The sequence below is a fragment of the Taudactylus pleione genome, unplaced genomic scaffold (assembly GCF_031769625.1).
Source record: "Taudactylus pleione unplaced genomic scaffold, aTauple2 ptg000054l, whole genome shotgun sequence".
Classification (NCBI taxonomy): domain Eukaryota; kingdom Metazoa; phylum Chordata; class Amphibia; order Anura; family Myobatrachidae; genus Taudactylus; species Taudactylus pleione.
In genome coordinates, this window is record NW_028284456.1 from 4,806,745 (window position 1) to 4,825,798 (window position 19,054).

The window sequence follows — 19,054 nt, forward strand, 5'->3', positions numbered from 1 at the left end:
AGGTAATTAAAAAAGTAACATTGTATCATGTTACAGATGTGTCATTATACATCTATGCTGCAGTCGCGCTAATAAGCCCCTCTCGGCGCGCCAGGTCCCATGAGACTCTGCTAGTGCCTGGCGTATTTTTTGTATTTTGTTTTGCCGAGAATGCATCTAAGTCGCAATGTGATGTGTTAGGACACACCAACAGACTGTGCTGATTAGTTTGATATGCGACACTTGTTTATCTGATTGCGACTGAGTCTCTGAATCTGTATACGAAGTGCTACAATGTAGCAGCCGTAGTTTTTTAATTCCAAGTTCTGTTGTTCTTCTTATACAGTCTGCTGGTGCTCATTCCGAAAAGAGACGCCCAAAGCTAGTAGAGTAGCACGGCATCTGGCGGCACACTCACACCAGGCAAGTCGCACTGCTCGGAGTATTGAGGCTAGATGTATGAGGACACATCTGTATGTGCTGTTTATGCAGTTTTTTATTAAGTTGCTCAAAAATATATAGCCATGTACCATTTTTCTTTCTTTTTAATAGAACGAGACCAGTTATCACTATGGATGTCTCAATACTTCTGCCAACCTCCATTAATATCACTGCACCACAGTGCCATGATGGAATACAACATGTGAACTGCATTAATGTTAGCGTCTGTTTCAGGTTTTATGGCAAACACATTCATGGGAATATAGGTAAGGAATGTGGCTTTCATATTGTTTTACAACTGATTTTGATTTTGTTTGTATTGTTTGTAAAAAATAAATAAATACATATTTGCATGGTTGTATTTAGCACTAGTGGTGTGTGCCCTATGTGCCTAAGTTAGATTGGGCATGCATACATTTTTGTGGCATAAATGTGTGCATTTGCATACTGAATATGTGCACCAAAATGCATTCATATATAGATTTATGTGTATCTTACAGTTTTTTACTATTATTATTATCCTTTATTTATATGGAGCCAAGGAGTCCACAGTGCCTTACAAGGTACATAGAAATAGTATGAACAAAACAAGAACAAAGTCACTTACAGTACAGAACATAGCAGGACATGGACATGATTAATAAACACTGCTGTACCAGCAGTCATAATACCCAAGGGTTTGGTGCCGTTATAGGCAGTGCAGACTAGATGATGATATAAGTGAGGCACATGAGGGAAAAGGGCCTTATTCGTGAGAGCTTACAGTCTAAAGGGGATGGGCAGACCGACACTGGTGACACAGAGGGTAGAGACAGTGAGCAAGGAGCATGGGTGTGTTAGAATGAGAGCTGGGAGGCTTTAATAAAGAAGTGGGTCTTGAGAGCACGCCTTTTTGTAGAGAGTTGTAGAATCTGATAGGGAGAGGGACAGGGTTCCAGGGGAAAGAAGCAGCATGGGCAAAGTCTTGTAGACGAGAGTGGGAGGAAGTAATCAGTTGTGTGGAAAAGCGGAATTCATTTGTGGAGCAAAGTGGGCAGGCAAAAGTGTAAAGGGAGATAAAGTCCAAGATGTAAATGGGAGAGGGTTGGGTCAGGGCTTTGTAAGTAAGACTGAGGGGTTTAAATTGGGTTCTGAAGTGGAAGGAGAGCCAGTGTAGGGCTTGTAGAGGACAGGAGGCAGATGTAGTACGTTTGGAGAGGAAGATAAGTCGGGCAGCAGCATTGAGAACAGATTGGAGTGAAGAGAAGTGAGGGTCAAGGAGGCCAGATAAGAGTAAGTTTCAGTAGTCCAGTTGGGAGATGACCAGTGAGTGGATGAGGGTCTTAGTTGTCTCCAGGGTGAGAGGGTATGATCTTGGAGGTATTTTGGAGATGGAGATGGAGATGGCAGGACTGTGGGCCTGATTCAGTCCCGCTCGCGAGCGCTCGCAAGCGGGTCGATGTTGCCCAAGTGCGCATGCGCACGATGGAGGCGGCTCCTTCATGCGCGAGACCCGAATAACGACGGCCAAGCCGTCGTTATGGGTCTCGCACCAAAGGGGGCGTGCTGTCGATGGTGATTGGTGGGCGTGCCGGGGTGTGGCTGCCCAGACGGAGGTGTTCCCATGGGAACGCCTACCGTCTGGGGCTGGCCCCACTGACATCACTAGTGATGTCAGTGGGAGTGCTTTTGGCTCTGATAGAGCCAAAAGCACTCCAGGGTTTGCGGCAGCGAGATCCTACCGCAAGGGTCTAGTCGCAAGCCCGATGGTCGCGATGGTCTTGACCATCGCAACCATCATTTTGGCCACTCACTATAGCTGTGGGTGGCCACTCCAAAAAGTAGGAGGGATGGCCCTGATTTAGAGCGAGCGCTCTGTCAGAGCGTCCGGCTCTGAATCAGGGCCTGTGAACGATACTGAATGTGTTGTCTGAAGGAGAGGCAGGAGACAAGAATAACTCCTAGACAGCGCACTTGCTGGCTAGAGGAGATGGAGCTGCTTTTAATAGATAGTGAAATTGTGGAATGTGAGGTAACTCAGGAGGTTTGGAAGATTATCAGCTCAGACAGAGCGGTCTATTTACTAAGCAGTGTTAAGAGACAGAGTGAAAAGTGATAAGGTGCCAGCCAATCAGCTCCCAACTGTCATTTTTCAAACATATCCTGTGAGATGGCAGTTAGGAGCGGATTGGCTGGCTCCTTATCACTTTTCACTCTGTCTCCTAACACTGCTTAGTAAATAGACCCCTTAGACATGTTAAGTTTAAGAAAGCACTGGTACATCCGAGAGGAACTGGCAGAGAAACAGTTGGAGATACAAGTGCGGACCGATTTAGGGCCATGACTTCATCTCCAGATAGTGGGAAGAATGAAGTCAGAGTTGGCAAAATGGATGGGGAGGATGGGGATAGGCAGGCACTTGCAACCTCTTGCGTGAGGCAAGGTGGAATGAACCTATTTTAAGTCGATGCATCCTTAGATATGCTGCTTAGGGAATCGGTATGTAATGACGGCGGATGAATAGCTGCCGGATCAAATACCGACAACGGAAGACCGACAGTTCAAAATCCCGATGGGGGGTGGTAAGTACCCTAACCCTCCCGTCTCCCTACCCTAACCCTCCTTTAGTGGTGCCTAACCCAACCCTCCCCCCTTAGTGCCAAACCCTAACCGTCCCCTGCTGGTGCCTAAACCTAACCCCCCTTTCTCGCACCCTAAACCAAACCTCCCGGGGGAGGGGTGCCTGACCCTATCCTCCCCCTTGGGGTGCCTAACCCTAACCCCCCTTCCCAGTGCCTAACCCTAAGTCCCCCCGGGGGTTCGTAAAGCTATCCTTCCCCACCCCGCGCCTAGAATAGAACCTAAGAGAAACGGCTTACCTTTGTTTGGTATGCCGGGTGTCAGTATGTAGTCGTGGGGCTAATAATAGGTGTCGGGATTTCTACGCCTATCATTAGTCCCATGTCAGGCTTTTAGTGTTGGGATTTCGGCGGCCGTGATAGCGGCTGCCGGTATCCTGACTACATCCCGCTTCTTAGAAGGCATATCTTTGCAGGAGTTGGAAGTCTTGTGTAAAGAGAACCATGATAATAACTGCAGCACTATCCAGCCCACGGCCTGATTAAGATTTGTGGGGCCCAGGGCAACTAATTTGTGGGGGCCCCTATCAATAAAATTACATTATGCCACATAATGTCCCCATTATGCCACAGTGGCTAGTATAAACATTATACCAAACACTGTCACACAGTCCCCACAGTATGCCACACAATGTCTTGATATTATGCCACACCCTGCCTATAGTATGTCACACAATGCCCCCAGTATTAATAATATACCCCACAGTGCCACCACTATGCCACACAATGCCCCCAGTATTATTACGCCCCACAGTGCCACCTCCAGAATAAATACTAACCCCCGGCCCCACAATGCCCCCAGTATTAATAGTATGCCCACACTGCCTTTTCTAGTATTAATATTATGCCCAATATTAAATATTATGCCTGACAGTGCCCCCTCCAGAATTATTATTATGCTCTGCAGTGCCCCAATATTAAATGTTATGCCTGACAGTGCCCCCTTCAGAATAATATACCCAGTAATATTATGCCCCACAATACCCCCAGTATTAATATAGTGCACTTTCCAGAAATAATTTCATGTCCCTAGCAATAAATATTATGCCCCATCCAGAATTAATATTATGCCCCCCAGTAATAAATACACACAATGCCTTCACTATGTCACATAATACCCCCAGTATTATTCCCCCCCCAAGTACCCCCAGTATTAATATTATGTCCCACAGTGCTTTCTCTAATATAATTATGCCCCCAGTATTAAAATTCATGCCTCATAGTGCCATCTCCAGAATTAATAATATGCCTCCCAGTATATGCCCACAGTGACCCCTGCGTGTATTACTTTATCCCCTCAGTACACCACACCTACAGAGCCCCCAAGTACTTACCTTTTGTGGCAGGCTCTTCCGATGATAGGCGGGCGTCCACAACGGGCTGCCACTGCTTATGATTGCACAGTGCATACAGAGCAGCTTCTGAGTACCTTAAGCGTCGTGGACGTGATGTCATGCTTAAGGGACTCTGGAGCCGCTCGGTATGCATGTGCCTTCAGCAGCAGCTGCAAAATCACAGCGCCAGCCTTGTGAGTGACCGTCTGAGACCGGCAGCTGCTCTCAGCCATCGGTGGCTCAGAGCAATCCTGTGTGGGGGCCCCTTGTGTGTGGGGGCCCCAGGATGACTGCCCCTGTTGCCCTGCCGTTAATCCGGCCCTGATCCAGCCACTCCTGATTGGCTGCTACAGTATATTATATGAAATAGCGGCCATCTATTGGATTACTTAGTTGTCATTTTCATTTGGATAAATGCAAGAAAGAAGATCCCCATTGGAGCTTAAAAGGAATAAACAACAGTTGTGAAGGTGTTTGTATCTCATGACAAAGTGCTAAATTTAAAAGACTTTATTCTCTCTTGCATACATGACACTTCATTACAATATTATATTATGTACTAGGATAATGGGACTTTGTATCTACCACTTACACTGTCACAGCTCTACACTATAATGACCCATAAGTGCACACATTAGTATTCCTGACATATGCCTGATGCAGTATTGCCACTGTTTTTTAGACATGATTAATGTGCAACTCAACATACAGTGGCAGTCACAGGCTAGGTAGTGCAACCTTTTCAAACCTGGGATTATAGTATCCTCCTCCACAAGATGGAAAACAGGTGTGACTGGGAGCACGCATATCTGCAGCATGAGGAGCTCAGTATAAGTCTCAGAGGAGCTGTGCAGAGGGCCCTGTGCAAGTGACAGACAAGCAGGGCTGGCAACAAAAATTTCAGGTCCCGGTACACTGATGTCTCTGGGGGCTCTACCTTCTCACCACCAGTTCCAACCCCTCACCCACACATCTAATTCCTGCTTGTGTGACATGTGATGCATGATAATGTTAACTGAAATATATGCCAGCCTTTAAATAAAGTAACAATACACTATGATTTACCACACTGTCTCTCTGCCACTGATGATGCAGGCTGTAGTTCTTGTCTACTGTCTCTTCCAAGTTCCTCTTGATGACAGTGCTTTGGATGCCTCAGCACCTTCATCAGATCACCATCACCTTCCTCAGCCCCAACCCTCTCCTCAAGCCCCCAGCTCCTTTCACCTTCCTCAGCCACAACCACTTCAGCTTTCTTAGCCCCAACCCCCTTCACCTTCCTCAGCCTCCAGCCTCCATCACCTTCCTCCGTCCCCACACCCCAGCCCTTATCCCTCACCACCGACGCCTGCCTGACAGGCGGGGACAACGTGCAGCATTGTGAACTATGACGTCATACTGCCGCGTTGCTGACTGAATGGTCACGCATAGCCCGAGCTGTGTCTGAGCCACCTGAAAGAGACTAGCGATGCCTGGGACAGGCTACAAGGAAGTGAGGCAGCAGGTATGGGTCACGGTGGCCGTGGCACACCGGCTGGGGCAGTGAGTCCACCGTCCGTGGGCCAGTTTTATGCCCATCTGGACCTTAGGTCCCCTCTGGACCCAGTATGGGTGTACCCTTAGTCCCCCCCTGTCGCAGGGCCTGCAGACAAGAAGCCCAGGATAGAGGTCAGTAGAGAATCTGGCCAGGGAGTGGTTGTCCTGAAAGTGACAGGAAATCTGAGATGGCTGGCTAAGGAGGGAAGGGGACAGTAGTATATGGACCATTTACTGTGGTTTAAGTTACTTCAGATAAAGTTTAAAGAGGCCTAGCCGTACCCATAATAGCGAGGGTTGAAGAAGTCAGCATTCCCTTATGGGGGTTAGGTTATGGTTTTCTGCGAGAGTGTACTTTTTTTGAAAATAAAAAGCTTAATCATGTTTGTGAATCGGAGACACTTTCTTATGCACCATAGAAAATTGCTGAAAAATCCAACTAGAACTAGTTCCCCTATCACAATGCATATGTAAGTACACTTTCTTTGTGACCGAATCTTTACATGTTTGTAAAATATGTCTAACTCTAAGTGAGGCCTTATGAGTGAATATATATGTGTCCCCATACTCTTAGCCGCAATACGCCATGAGGTGCGAGATACCTGGTGTGAGTGATCTGCGCCCAGCAATGTAGCCTCTTTTCTGTGTCTTATTTTCTCGATTGCCCGTCTTAGTCACAATGCGATGTGACAAAACCGCTTCATGAAACTGCACTGAATGATTTCATATACAACACTTGTCATGTGCGACTGATGAGTCTGAATCTGTACGGAACTTGGCATAAAAATAACGCTGCGGCTGCTGCATTGCAGCACTTTGTGTACAGATACAGACTCAGTGGCACACAGATAAACAAGTGTCGCATATCAAATGAATCAGTGCAGTTTAATGAAGGGATGTTAATGTATCATATTGCAACTTAAGGCCCCCATACATCAGCAATGTGGCAGTTGTGCAATTTGCAGATGATTGTGTATAAAAATCTGCAATGTATGGGCTTCACAGATCGCAGATTGCAGCCAAAAAGTGATTGGAATTGTTAAATCAGATTGTTCAACATGTTGGGTTTCACAGATGGATTGGGGCTGTAAATTGATAGTGTATGGAGATGATCAGCAGATTTGCAGACCGTTACTAGTAAAATGATGGGCCTTTCAAGATTGGAAAATCTGTGTTTGCTGCAATCGATCTGCAAATCACTGAAAAAGATCTGCAATGTACAGTGTGGGCGCAGATTTCTAGATTGGGAAATCCTAATGCTGGCCACACACATAGCGACATTTTACCCGATCTGGCCGATTCCGACACATTGGAACGATAGATCGTGTAAAATATGGCCAAATCCTGAGTAAATCGTGAGTCCCCACTCACTATCACGATGCGATGCGCGTCCCCACTGGTCGCACATCGCATCTTCAGATCTGCCGTGCATTAGGGCAGATCTGACAATCTAGGATGCGATGCACTGTGAAAGTCTGACTGCAGGAGAGATCGTATGAAGATTGGACATCAAATTGTGTGCAGAGCTGCCGGGAAGAGTTTCAAGGGAAATCGTACACAAATCGTACACACCGGCTGATCGTGTGCAGATCACCATGTGTGTGGCCAGCTTAAGATCGGGCAATAACTCTTCAAGTTGTTCAATTGTGGTCCCATTCTAACTTGCTGCTACATGCTCCTTCCTCCCTGTCTACCCATCTGTGTCACACTTGTTTGTCTGTCCCTCCCCTGTAGAATGTAAGCTCTTACGAGCAGGGCCTCTTCCCTCTTGTACTTCTCCTTACTTTACTTTCATCTAATTCTTACCCCCCACTAGGGCACCTAACACTTGGTTGCTTATGCTCTGTTGCATATCTAGGTGTTATGGTCACTTATGTAGCAATGTATATTATCTATAGTATAGTATATTGTATTGTATTGTAAGTCGCTTGTCAAATTATTTGTTTATGTACTTTGTAAGGTGCGGCAGAACACTTGTGGCGCCATATAAATGAAGGATAATAATAATAGTAATTGTGGTTTCAGATTGCTGATGTATGGGGGCCTTAAGACGCACATTTGAGCTAAAAAGATGCTCAGCACAAGCCAAGTCCCATAAAATGCTGAGAAAGGCTGTTTGGCACGACTGCGGCAATAGTATATGAGGACACATCTGTATGTCCTATATGCTGCATACAGTAGTTATACATCTCCCCTTGCTCATGCTGCTACTACATCCCCTCCACCATTATTTTTACTAGGATAAATAGGTGATTGAAAGAAGTAGGAAAAAAGCAAATAAAATAGATAATGGTAAAATAATACAACGTCTATGTGACCTTTTAAAAAGCGCAGTTTGCCAGTATGGTTTAAATTAGAGATAAGCGGGTTCTCAGAGATCCAAACCCACCCAAAGCTTGTATCTCCCTGCCTGCCCCGAATCCCTCACCCGGAGCAAAACCTCGCGACCCGACAGCAGGCTTAACGCTGATTGGCTGAGAGAGCTGCCTGTCAAGGCTCTCAGCCAATCAGCGTTAAGCCCATTCAAAATGCACACAGAAGAAAAAGAAGATGGCGCCTGACACCGCTGGCACCCCCCACTGCAGACACCGCCGGCAGCCCCGCTGGCAGCATCCCCCGTTGCCGACACCGCCACTGCCTGCGCCCCTGCACTGCTGCCCCACGTACTGAGGATACCATCAGCGACCCCCACACTGCCGACACTCCATGTACTGAGGACACCGCCAGCAACCTCCGCCCTGCTGACACAGCCAGGAAACCTGCACTAAACACACTGCTGGCATCCCCGCACTGCTGACATCACCAGTACCCTTCACTGAGGACACTGCCAGCACCGCAGCACTGCCATTCCATGTACTGAGGACACCATCAGCAACCCCGTTCTGCCCACACTGCTGTCACAGTAAGCGCACTATTCGTGTATCCAACCCACACTGAATAACACACTGTATCCGTGTTGGAAATTAGAAGCTGAACTGCCACATGTTAGTGCCGCCCACTGTGTCACTTAGCTTAGTCAGCCAGCTAGCTGGATGCAACCTTTTGGCCTTAACTAGATGAAGCAAATAATATTGTGAGGTGGTCAAAATTTATTGGAAATTACTGGAAATAAGTGTTAATTAGGTTAATTATACTGTAGGAACAAAAACAGGCCCTTTTGTGTGATTTTAGCTGTTTTTATGATTTAAAAAAAAAAAAAATCAAGATCCAAAACCAAAACACGAAAACAAAACACGGCGGTGAGGTTTTGGCAAAACCAATCCAAGGGGGATCCAGATCCAAACCCAAAACACGAGGGTCGGCGCACATCTCTAGTTTAAATAGCCATCCATACATTCTTCGTTTTTCCTTAATGAAAATAATTAATGGTACACACGATTTACTAAGAGGCAGTTTTTCAAAATTACCCTTAATCAACGGTTTTGCCCAGGGGATTTATAACAGTAATATTGCTTACAGTAATAGGGGGTGTGGTATGATATGTCGATATTTATAATGTCGGCATGGTCATGTCGACACTGACAAATTATCAACATGTCATACCACACCCCCTATTATTGCATAAAATATTATTACTGTTTTAAATTCTTCGGGCAAACCGCTGAATAATGGCAATTTAAAAAAAAACTGCAGCTTAGTAAATCTTAAACCTGTTTTTGCCATCATGTGTACCATTAATTACCTCCCCCTAGTGCTTAGCCCACCCATCCCGCAGCCTAACCCTACTGCTGACATTCTGAGATGCTGGGATTTCACATATAGACATTTAAGATGTTGACATCATAACTGCTAGCATTTTGGAGTCGACATTGTAATTGTCAGCCTAATGACTGCATCCCACAAAAGGTGTGTTTTGCATTTAATATTATTGTTGTGTTGATTCCATCATTTAAAACTGACAAATAATGATGGTTTTTAAATCCCACAAGTATATATATCTCTTAGTTCTACTTTGACTTGTAAAGTAATATAGAAACCCACTAGAATACATTGGACTGTGGTAGTAATAATAAAACCTAAAGGAAATCCACATCTGTAATAATGCTGCATAATAATAAAACCTGTCCAAAATATCTTAATACATTCCGCAAAAATAAATGTAATTATCTATGACTTTTTTCCATTGTTAAACTAATAAGAAGTAGAGTACCAATAAATATTTGTGTTCCTTTCAGTTTTTTTTCCATGAAAATGGTAAATTCCTCCCTTACAATTTGTAAACAGGTACAATAATATTTAGATGCTTCTCATGTCAGGTAATTTGATGTATTTTTGTTTGCTTAGCAGAGAAACAATGTGTGCATGTATTATTATTTGCATTTTTCTTTCATCTACACAGAATCATGTTCTTTTGTACAGCTGTTTATTGAGTTTATTCCAGCTCTCTAGAGTCACAAGGATGGGTCAGTTTTTAATGTAAATATTATGTCCACAAGTTAGCGTTTATGAACTGTTTATCTAGAGGCTTACATTACGATAGCCTAGCTATGACCTTTTGAAAGCATTTTTATTGATTGTAACTGTCCTGTTAAAGCTTGAGGTGCTGCGGCTGTGATGTTTGGTGTCTCTGCTCTTATTTGGCTCCTGTAACAATACAGCCAGACACCGTGGCTGAGTGTCAGACTAAACTCAGTGTTGTGTATTCATTCTCATTGCATCTAACTGTTTTGTGAAAAACTATGTATGAGATCTAGACAGAAGAAAGGTGATATTACTTTGTAGTGTCGCTCTCCCTCTAACTTCCCAAAGTCTAATTAGCACATTTTGACTTTTATTCAAACATTTGCACAGGAAAAAGATTCTGTAATGCAAATAAATCAATAGTATCTTTATGTTCCTTTTCTAAACTGTACTACAAAAATGTTGTTGCAATCTGATTATTTGGTGTCGGTTATATCACCTACAGTATTTCAGTCTGCAACAGTTTGCATGAATTGTCTTAAATGTCTTCTAATGTTATGCGCTTGTCCTTCAATTCTACTGATCATCTAAACACAAAATTTGCTGATCCAGCTATAATTCCTGTTTAGCTGCAGGGGGCTTCCATTAGCAGCAGTAATTTACAGCTGCTAATTAGATACAGGCACATTCATGGAACAACAGTTGTGTTATGTCACTTGTATTTTTGGGAATATAGTTATGTTACCGGCGTCCGGAATGCCGGCCGCCAGAATCCCAACAGTGGAAGCCGGACTTGGGATTAAAGATAGGCATCGAAATACAGATGCCTCTCTGTATCCCGACGCTGAGAACCTGACAGCAGGCACCCCGAACGAAGGTAAGCAGGGACAGGTTAGCATTTGCTGCGGGGGGTGGGATTAGGTTTAGGGACCGCCGGGGAAGATTAAGGTTAGACACCCACCCTGGAAGGGTTAGGGTTAGGCTAGAGGGAGGGGGGATTAGGGTTAGGCACCACCGGGGGAGGTTAGGGTTAGGCACCCCCGCCAGAAGAGGGTTAGGTTTAGGGTGCGGGAAAGGGGGGTTAGGGTTAGGCACCCCAGGGTGAGGCACCACTAAGGGAGGGTTAGGGTACTTACCAGCCCCAGTCGGGATGTAGACTGTCTTCTGGCGTCCGTATTTCATCCGGCATTACATACCGATTCCATATTTTTGCATTTGTACAGTTCCTCTAAATACATATGTATAGGAGAAGGGCAAAAGACAGACAATTTCTCCTGGACATGTGGGCAGAAACACCACTACATTGGGCCTCCTGTAGGTCAGCACTTTCATGGCAGTTTCTCACAATGGAACATGTCTTGCAGGTTTGTTGTACAATTTGACTGCTGATGTTGTGAAAAGGGAAAAAGGTCAACAGCCGAGAGTGTTTTTGGTATCATCTGGGGAAACTGTGGCTCATATCAGTGAGAAGATTGAGCTCATTCACATGAAAGAGAAGTGTGATCGTTATCTAGCACACGTGAAGGTACGTCACTTTTATATTACTTACTCACATGTGACAGCTATCATGGGATATTCAAATATCTGTGAGATGAGGCTGGTATGTACTATTCCATCTGTACTGGTGTGGATTTTATTGTGGTATGATGGTACCAGGGTTCTTGTGCTAATTGAGATGACTTATCATTTAATGGTGGAGACTTGTTCCTTATATACCACTTTTCCTAGGACTACTCTTGTCTGTACTTCACATTTAGGGCTCTATTTACTACAATCCGCATTGGTAATGCAGATTGTAGTGTGATAATACCGAGTGAATTCGCATTGCAAATTCAGGCAATATCACAGGGATTTACTACAAGTAAGCTTGCAAGAAAGCTCTGTCCCTGCAAATCCCCTCAGCACACTAGTCACGGTATTTTCGCAAAAAATACCGTGGCAAGTGCCCCGCGCATGCGCCGACCGGCCACCGCTGTTAACCCCCTCAGCGCTAAGCCTCACCCCCCCATCGCCAACCCCCCCGCGCGATCGCGGCCCGCCGGCTACCACCCTCTCCCTTAATTACACTTACCTGCATGATCCGTGCTTCGGTGATGTCCTCCATGTCCTCTGGTCAGCTGACATCCCATACTACACTGGGACACTGTCATGTGACGACCGGGCCGCAGTGCAGCATGGGAGAACAGCTGACCGGAGAGAGGACATCACCGGAGCCCCGATCTCCGGTCCTCAGGTAAGTTTGATTTTTTAAACTTTTTTTTACACTGTATCAGCATCTGGTCTGTTTAGACCACACAGCTGATCTCTGGGGTAGGCTTTGGGCTCTGCTCTCCCCGTCAGAGGGGAGCAGGAGTCCGGTAACCGGGAGAGACCCAGAATAACGCCTCCTCCAGGTGGCGTTATTATCACAGGGCTTTCCCCGGTATTTTTTCACAATTTATTTTTGGTCAGATCACATTTCCCATTACAGTTATGGGAAATGCGATCTGATTTCTAAAAATAAGTGATACTTAGGGGTTGGAGTAGAATTTTACGAATTCTACTCCAATTGCCCTTTAGTAACTTTAGGTGAAACTAAGATAATGTGAAAAGGGTGCGAAAACACCCTTTTTCACTTTATTTTAGTAAAAATAATGTTAATAAATAGAGCCCTTAGTGTCTGTCACTACAGCTTCTGCCTAAGCTTATTCACATTTATTTATATTGCATAGATTTATATTATTGGTATTTTTCCATGTTTTCTACATTTGCAGCAACTAATTATCATTGCTAGTGCCCGTAAGTGCTGTGCTGGTACAGGCTTAACATATGATATAATACTGTTACATAGTTTATATGATGTAGAGATGTTCTTTTGCCAACTTTACTTCCAAAGTAAGCACATGTTACATTTTACAGTTTTGTGTGTGGTTTAAACATTTATAATTCACCTTTTAATTATAGTACAATATTACTTGTGTTTCTTTCTGGGTTTTTTTTAACCTCAGGATTCAAATATATTCTGTCCTCTGTGTTCAGAAACAGTGCTCATGGGGTCTCAGTACATTGGCCTTCCCCTTTAGAGAAATGACCCATTGTTCTCCATCACCCGGAGACATCTCCGCTAATTGGTGTATGTGCACCATGTGACCAGGCAACCCACCTTCTGTGACATAGGACGATCTCCACATTAGGAAAGGCAAGTGTTTGTATGCAAATGCTTTTGGATTCCATCACATCATCCTTCTGGCTCTCTTTATTACCCATGGCTACAGACAGATCCATATTTGATGTTAGCCAATAGCCAACAAAAAAAAGTTGATCTTATTGCAAGTAATGGTATTATTCCCAATATCACATTAGATTAGCAAATACTTACCCTTACTTTTTACATATTTATTTGTTTTGCACCCTGAAATAAACCTATACAAAAGGAGAATGAGGTTCTTGAAAATGCTATTCGCATGGCAGCCCTGTGAGTCATTGCTTCAGCCACCAGACACCTTGGTAGATGGAACAAGGCTTTTTTCTCTGACAGAACAGCCACCTGCAGGCAATCTGTTTCATTCTCTTTTGGCCTCATCAGTGCAGGACAGAGTATTCAGCAGTGTTGAGAGCCATAAACATATGATTTGCCACACTTATTTAATTTCATACTAAGTGACATATATCAAAATATGCATTATTGTGTTTCCTGTAACTTCGTTACGGACACCAGTTATGGACACCATTGATCTCTAAGTTGTGTACACTGGGCCTTATTCAGAGAAGGATGCATTCAGATTCACAAAATGCATTTGAAAAACATGTGCAACTAGGCGACATATTTAGTCAGAGTCAGTAGCACATGCAAATCTCTAGCTGCAACTGCCTCCTCTTGGAAGTGACCCCTTCCCCTTGTACCTGGGTCTGGATTCTGACAGGGGGCGTGGCTTTACTGTAAGTTCTGAAATTGCTATAAAGTGCAGTACACAATGGAAATATATTACAGTTATTGACTGGATAGTGCAGATAGTAAGTACCCGAGTGCATTGGAACCATTAAAATGTGGACATTTTATTTTATTTAAAGACAACACTTACATGTTGTATGTGCAGGCTTCCCGTTCCTAAATAAATCTGAAGTAGTTTTATTTGTGTAAAACAAGTGAGCTCTGCGGTGTAAAATCACTTTTAGAATAGTGTTTCAGTAGTGTTGGGGGGGTGTTTTCACCATTGGTGACCAAAAGCACACAGTCATCATTATCAATATTACACTTACATCAGTGTCAGAGCACACTAAACTCAGACACCTCAAGGAAGCTTTGTGTGCAATTTGCAAAACTACACCCCAACACCACACCCTAATTACACTTTAGCTGGGACTTTACGTAAACTGCCTGTGACTACATGCCCATTCCAGCCCCAGTCCACTAGTCGTGCACAATTGGCAAAATTGCAAGCCATGTGTGCAAACCCCAGAAACTGCCTATTGCGCAGCTTCACACATGCTCATTACAAAAATTCAACTTAAGACAAAATGACACAAATCACATTTTTTGTTTGACTGTGAATAAGGCACACTCTTAGGGGTAAATTTACTAAGATGGGAGTTCTATTAAGAAGTGATGTTGCCCATAGCAACCAATCAGATACCAAGTATTATCTTCTAGATGGTGCTAGATAAATGAGAAGTAGAATCTGATTGGTTGCTATGGGCAACATCACTTCTTAATAGAACTCCCATCTTAGTAAATTTACCCTTTATTATCATTTGTTTAAAAAATACCAGTGGTCTGTGGTAATAGCATTTTTGCATATCAGTTGCATTTCAGTTTACAATCTTAGAAGATTTATAGTTTTCATATGTCAAAAAAATAATGTTGTGGCAATTTTTGTTTGTTGTTTGAATGCATGCTGAAGAGTTGTATAATACTGTATATGTGGCCTTTTGACTGAGGTTAGATTTGGGTGTTAAAAAGTCTCACGACCCTGTTTTTATCAGCAAGACGATTGATGTCTTAATGGCTGAGGGTTTACATACCACAAATACAGACAACCAGGGGTGCAGTGTTTGTTTAAGGCATTAACAAAGACTGGACCCTGTATAGATATTAAGATACTTTTGTTTACATGGTTATAAATCTCAAGTAAAACTTTTCTTTATAAATTATAATCTTTGAAATGATGTTTTGGCAATACATTCTTCAAGTTCTACTTTGGCTTCCTCATCCTGTATTTGTAAAACTAAGTTTTATGCCATTCGTTTCCTGCTGGTCATTCTGCTGTGTGCTGCGTTTTGGGAAGGACTGGGAACATGTAAAATCAAATTCTGCTGAGGCGAAATATGAGAAACTTCAGTGAAGTGTGGAGTGAGACACATATTTTACCAACTAGTTTTGAACATTTTGCCCATCTGTATCTTATTGCATATGAATGCAACAATTTCTGAGTGTTGCAAAAATGTACATTTTGTCATACTGTATATGGATAGACCGTGAATGTGGTTAAATTGTTTCTGTAAACCACTGACTTTTGACACTAACCTACTGTAGCTGCTCGGGACGTTATTTTAGAATAGGTTTAACACTTCTACCACATATTTTTCCTGTCATCTAAATGAAAGATTATCTTTTATCCTAGAAAATGCAGCGGCATTTGTCCTAGTGTTGGAAAGTTATGAGTGAAGAGTGAAGGGATGTCGAAAATGTTCAGTTAGTAAAGCTAGGGTATTAATTTAATAATGTGCCCTTAAAAGTCTATGTACAATGCTGTAGTATTTTTACAATGTTTCCACTGAATCCTCCAGCATCACCTATTTGCTGTAGAAGAAAAGCTTTTATCACCTCATTACCTTTACAAAGTCAGACCCTGTATCTGCCCCAGCACCTTTACACATTCCTTTATCCCCAGAGAAAACTTACGCCGAGACAAACCAAACCTGTAACTTAGCTTAATATATATTTATCAACAATGGGGGTAATTTAAAAGCACAAGATGGCAGCTGTGCAGTGCTAATGCAGTTGTACACCTTATGTGTGCCTCATTTTGTGGAAGTGTGTCAACATTTCTCTGAAATACAGAGGTCTGCAGAACAAAATGGCCACATTTGTGAAGAAGAAGCAGCAGCAGTTTGCACAGCCAGAAGAGAAGAGCTGGATGCAGTAAAGTTGTTCCTAGCAAAGTGCCAAATAGACATATATCTACAACTCATTTTGCAGCACTTCCACATTGTGTTTCTCAAACCCAGCAGCACATGTTCCCGGATACAACATTCAGGGCAGTTTCTGGCTCCAGAGCAGTACATCACGTCCATGATGCTTAAGGGAGTCGATACCTTTGTCATGTCTGCATACTGCAGCAACAGTAGGACTCTGGAGGAACGCAAAGTCTGCACAGAGGGTGTGTATCGTGTAGCTAGGGGGCACTACAAACTTGGGTCACTACAGGGTGGCATAATACGAAGTGGGTGCCCTACAGGATGATGACATAATGTGAACCGGATGCCCTACAGGGTGGCATAATGTGAACTGTACACCTACAGGGTGGGGTGACATAATGTGAATTAGGTGCCCTACAGAGTGGCATAATGTTAACTGGGTACCCTACAGGGTGGTATAATATGAACTGTGTGCATGTGGCTTAATATGAACTGAGTGCACTACAGAGTGGCATAATGTGAACTGATAGGTACTACAATCTAACATAGCTTGAACTGGTAATTACTTTAGTGTGTGGCATAATGTAATGTTATTGGTGGGGCCCTCCACCAACCTTGATCCGGCTCTGTTTTGCAGAGAATTGCAGCATTCTAATTTAATTTTGTGGCATGAGATTAATGCAGTAAAATAAAGGGGTGTATAAGGGAGTATTTGCATTCCTTGCCATGCATGGCAATTCCATTCCCTTTCCAAAAGTACTAAATACAAAAGTGACATTGAATAATGCATTTGATATTCTCATTTGTATGCCACTGCTGGTGCCTTATTTGGCTCTAACATTTCAATCTACCTATTACATATTATCTTTGATTTACATGATAGCGGGACAGATATTAATGTTCTATACAGATTCTTGGGATTATTAAGAAAGAATATATAATTGAAGCTGTCAAATCGGCTATAGCACTTTACGGCCTTAAAGTTTCTGTACATTATTGATTAGGATATGAGGTAATGCTGAGGACAAAACCACATTCAATGCAATCAGGATGGCACGAGCAAGAGCCTCATTTAATCAAACACAACAAACCACAGTTTGCACAGTATGAGGTCAGGGAATATTCAGAGATACTGTACCAGTGCTATATAGAGGGTTTCAGGAATAAATATGATTAGATAGATTTGTTCTTTTTTATATTAGGGTAATTAGTGGACTTCCTTTATAGCTATCATCACATTTAATAGAAAACATGGCAGTAGTTGATTAATTTGAACATGTATGGAGAAAATGACATTCTCAAATTAAGAACCAAGTAGTTGAAAAATCTTAAATTTATAATTTTCATAACAGTGAATCCAGCCATGTAATGAAATGAAAGTAATAGAAATATAGTTAATATATCTTGATTTAGAAATACTCATTGGCTGGGGAGGTTTAAGAGGGGCCTCTGTGCAGGCTCTGTGCGGGCCTAATCCTCTCTGTGATGCAGTAGACTCTGGAATTGTGGCAGAGTCTACTGCTCCCACGCCATGTTCACAGTGACTTCTCTACTGCGCATGCACAAGTCTCTGGGAAAATGGCCACAGTGATTTCTGCTGCTGCTACAGCACATGCGGGACCCCAGAGACGTGAGTATAATTATATTGGGCAGAGGGGTACTGTGTGGGCCCACCCCGGCCACAGCACACCCTGTATACATTATAGATACGGCAATGCTCATTGGGGTTTATAATGCCATAACCCTACACATTAGTGGAATTAAAAGACATAGAGTCCAGATAAAATCTTTGTGTTTAATTGCAGCGATAATGGACTTTTTATTGCTAGAGTAACAATTGGCCACTCTCTTGATTTTCATTTAAAATGTCAGTCTACTTCATATATACGAAAGACAGAATCGCTAAGCTTCACGTAATACTCTGACTTTAACAGACAAACCACAGCCCACACCTCTGCCCTCAATTCCCCAGCAGGCATGAACACAGAAACCACTAAATAAGACAGACTTGAGAGTTATTCCTGTGGTTTATACTAGAGGGCATCCGAGATGGAGCCTTGCTTCATTTTACAGATCACATAGAATATGTTTTGTGAGCTTGTGTTTGTAACATGTTGTGCTTTTTTTTTTTCGTTATTGCAACAAAAGGTTTATTGGATTTTAACTCCAAGATCGCATTAATTCATGTGTATTTTTTTTTTGTAATCTGCAAATGTTAAGCACTTTGAGTCCTATTTGTAGAAAAGCGCTATATAAATAAGATTATTATTATTTTTTATTAATGAAGCTCACAACCCATAGATGCTATTCACAGAATAGTATGATTTCACTTTGTACTGTAACTATTTGCAGCTCTCTGTGTTTATACAGTACAAGGTCATGTCAGGCTGATATTATTGTGGCATTAATTATTTAAGCTGTTAACAGTAACTTTTACAGTAGTAACTTGTAAAGTTTACATTTTCTTTTGTGTAAAGTGGGGCTTAGATTACAGATACCAAGAGAATTGTCAGGTAAGTTAAACAATACTGCTTTACTGCTGAGTGTTCATAGTGCTCTGTAAATTTCATAGCATTACAAGGTACAGCATAAAACCTGCTAATTGAACACTACAATAACTTTAATTTA

At 42.9% G+C, this 19,054-nt stretch overlaps 1 protein-coding gene across 1 annotated transcript in view; it reads left to right on the forward strand.

The window, feature by feature from the left end:
* The window catches only part of ITGA9 (integrin subunit alpha 9), a 512,195-nt gene that overhangs the window by 243,367 nt on the left and 249,774 nt on the right, over positions 1–19,054 (forward strand). Inside the window, exons 14-15 of the mRNA XM_088464409.1 lie at positions 532–686; positions 11,674–11,834. Of these exons, the coding sequence (XP_088320535.1) occupies positions 532–686; positions 11,674–11,834 (316 nt within the window). The remainder of the gene's footprint in view (positions 1–531; positions 687–11,673; positions 11,835–19,054) is intronic.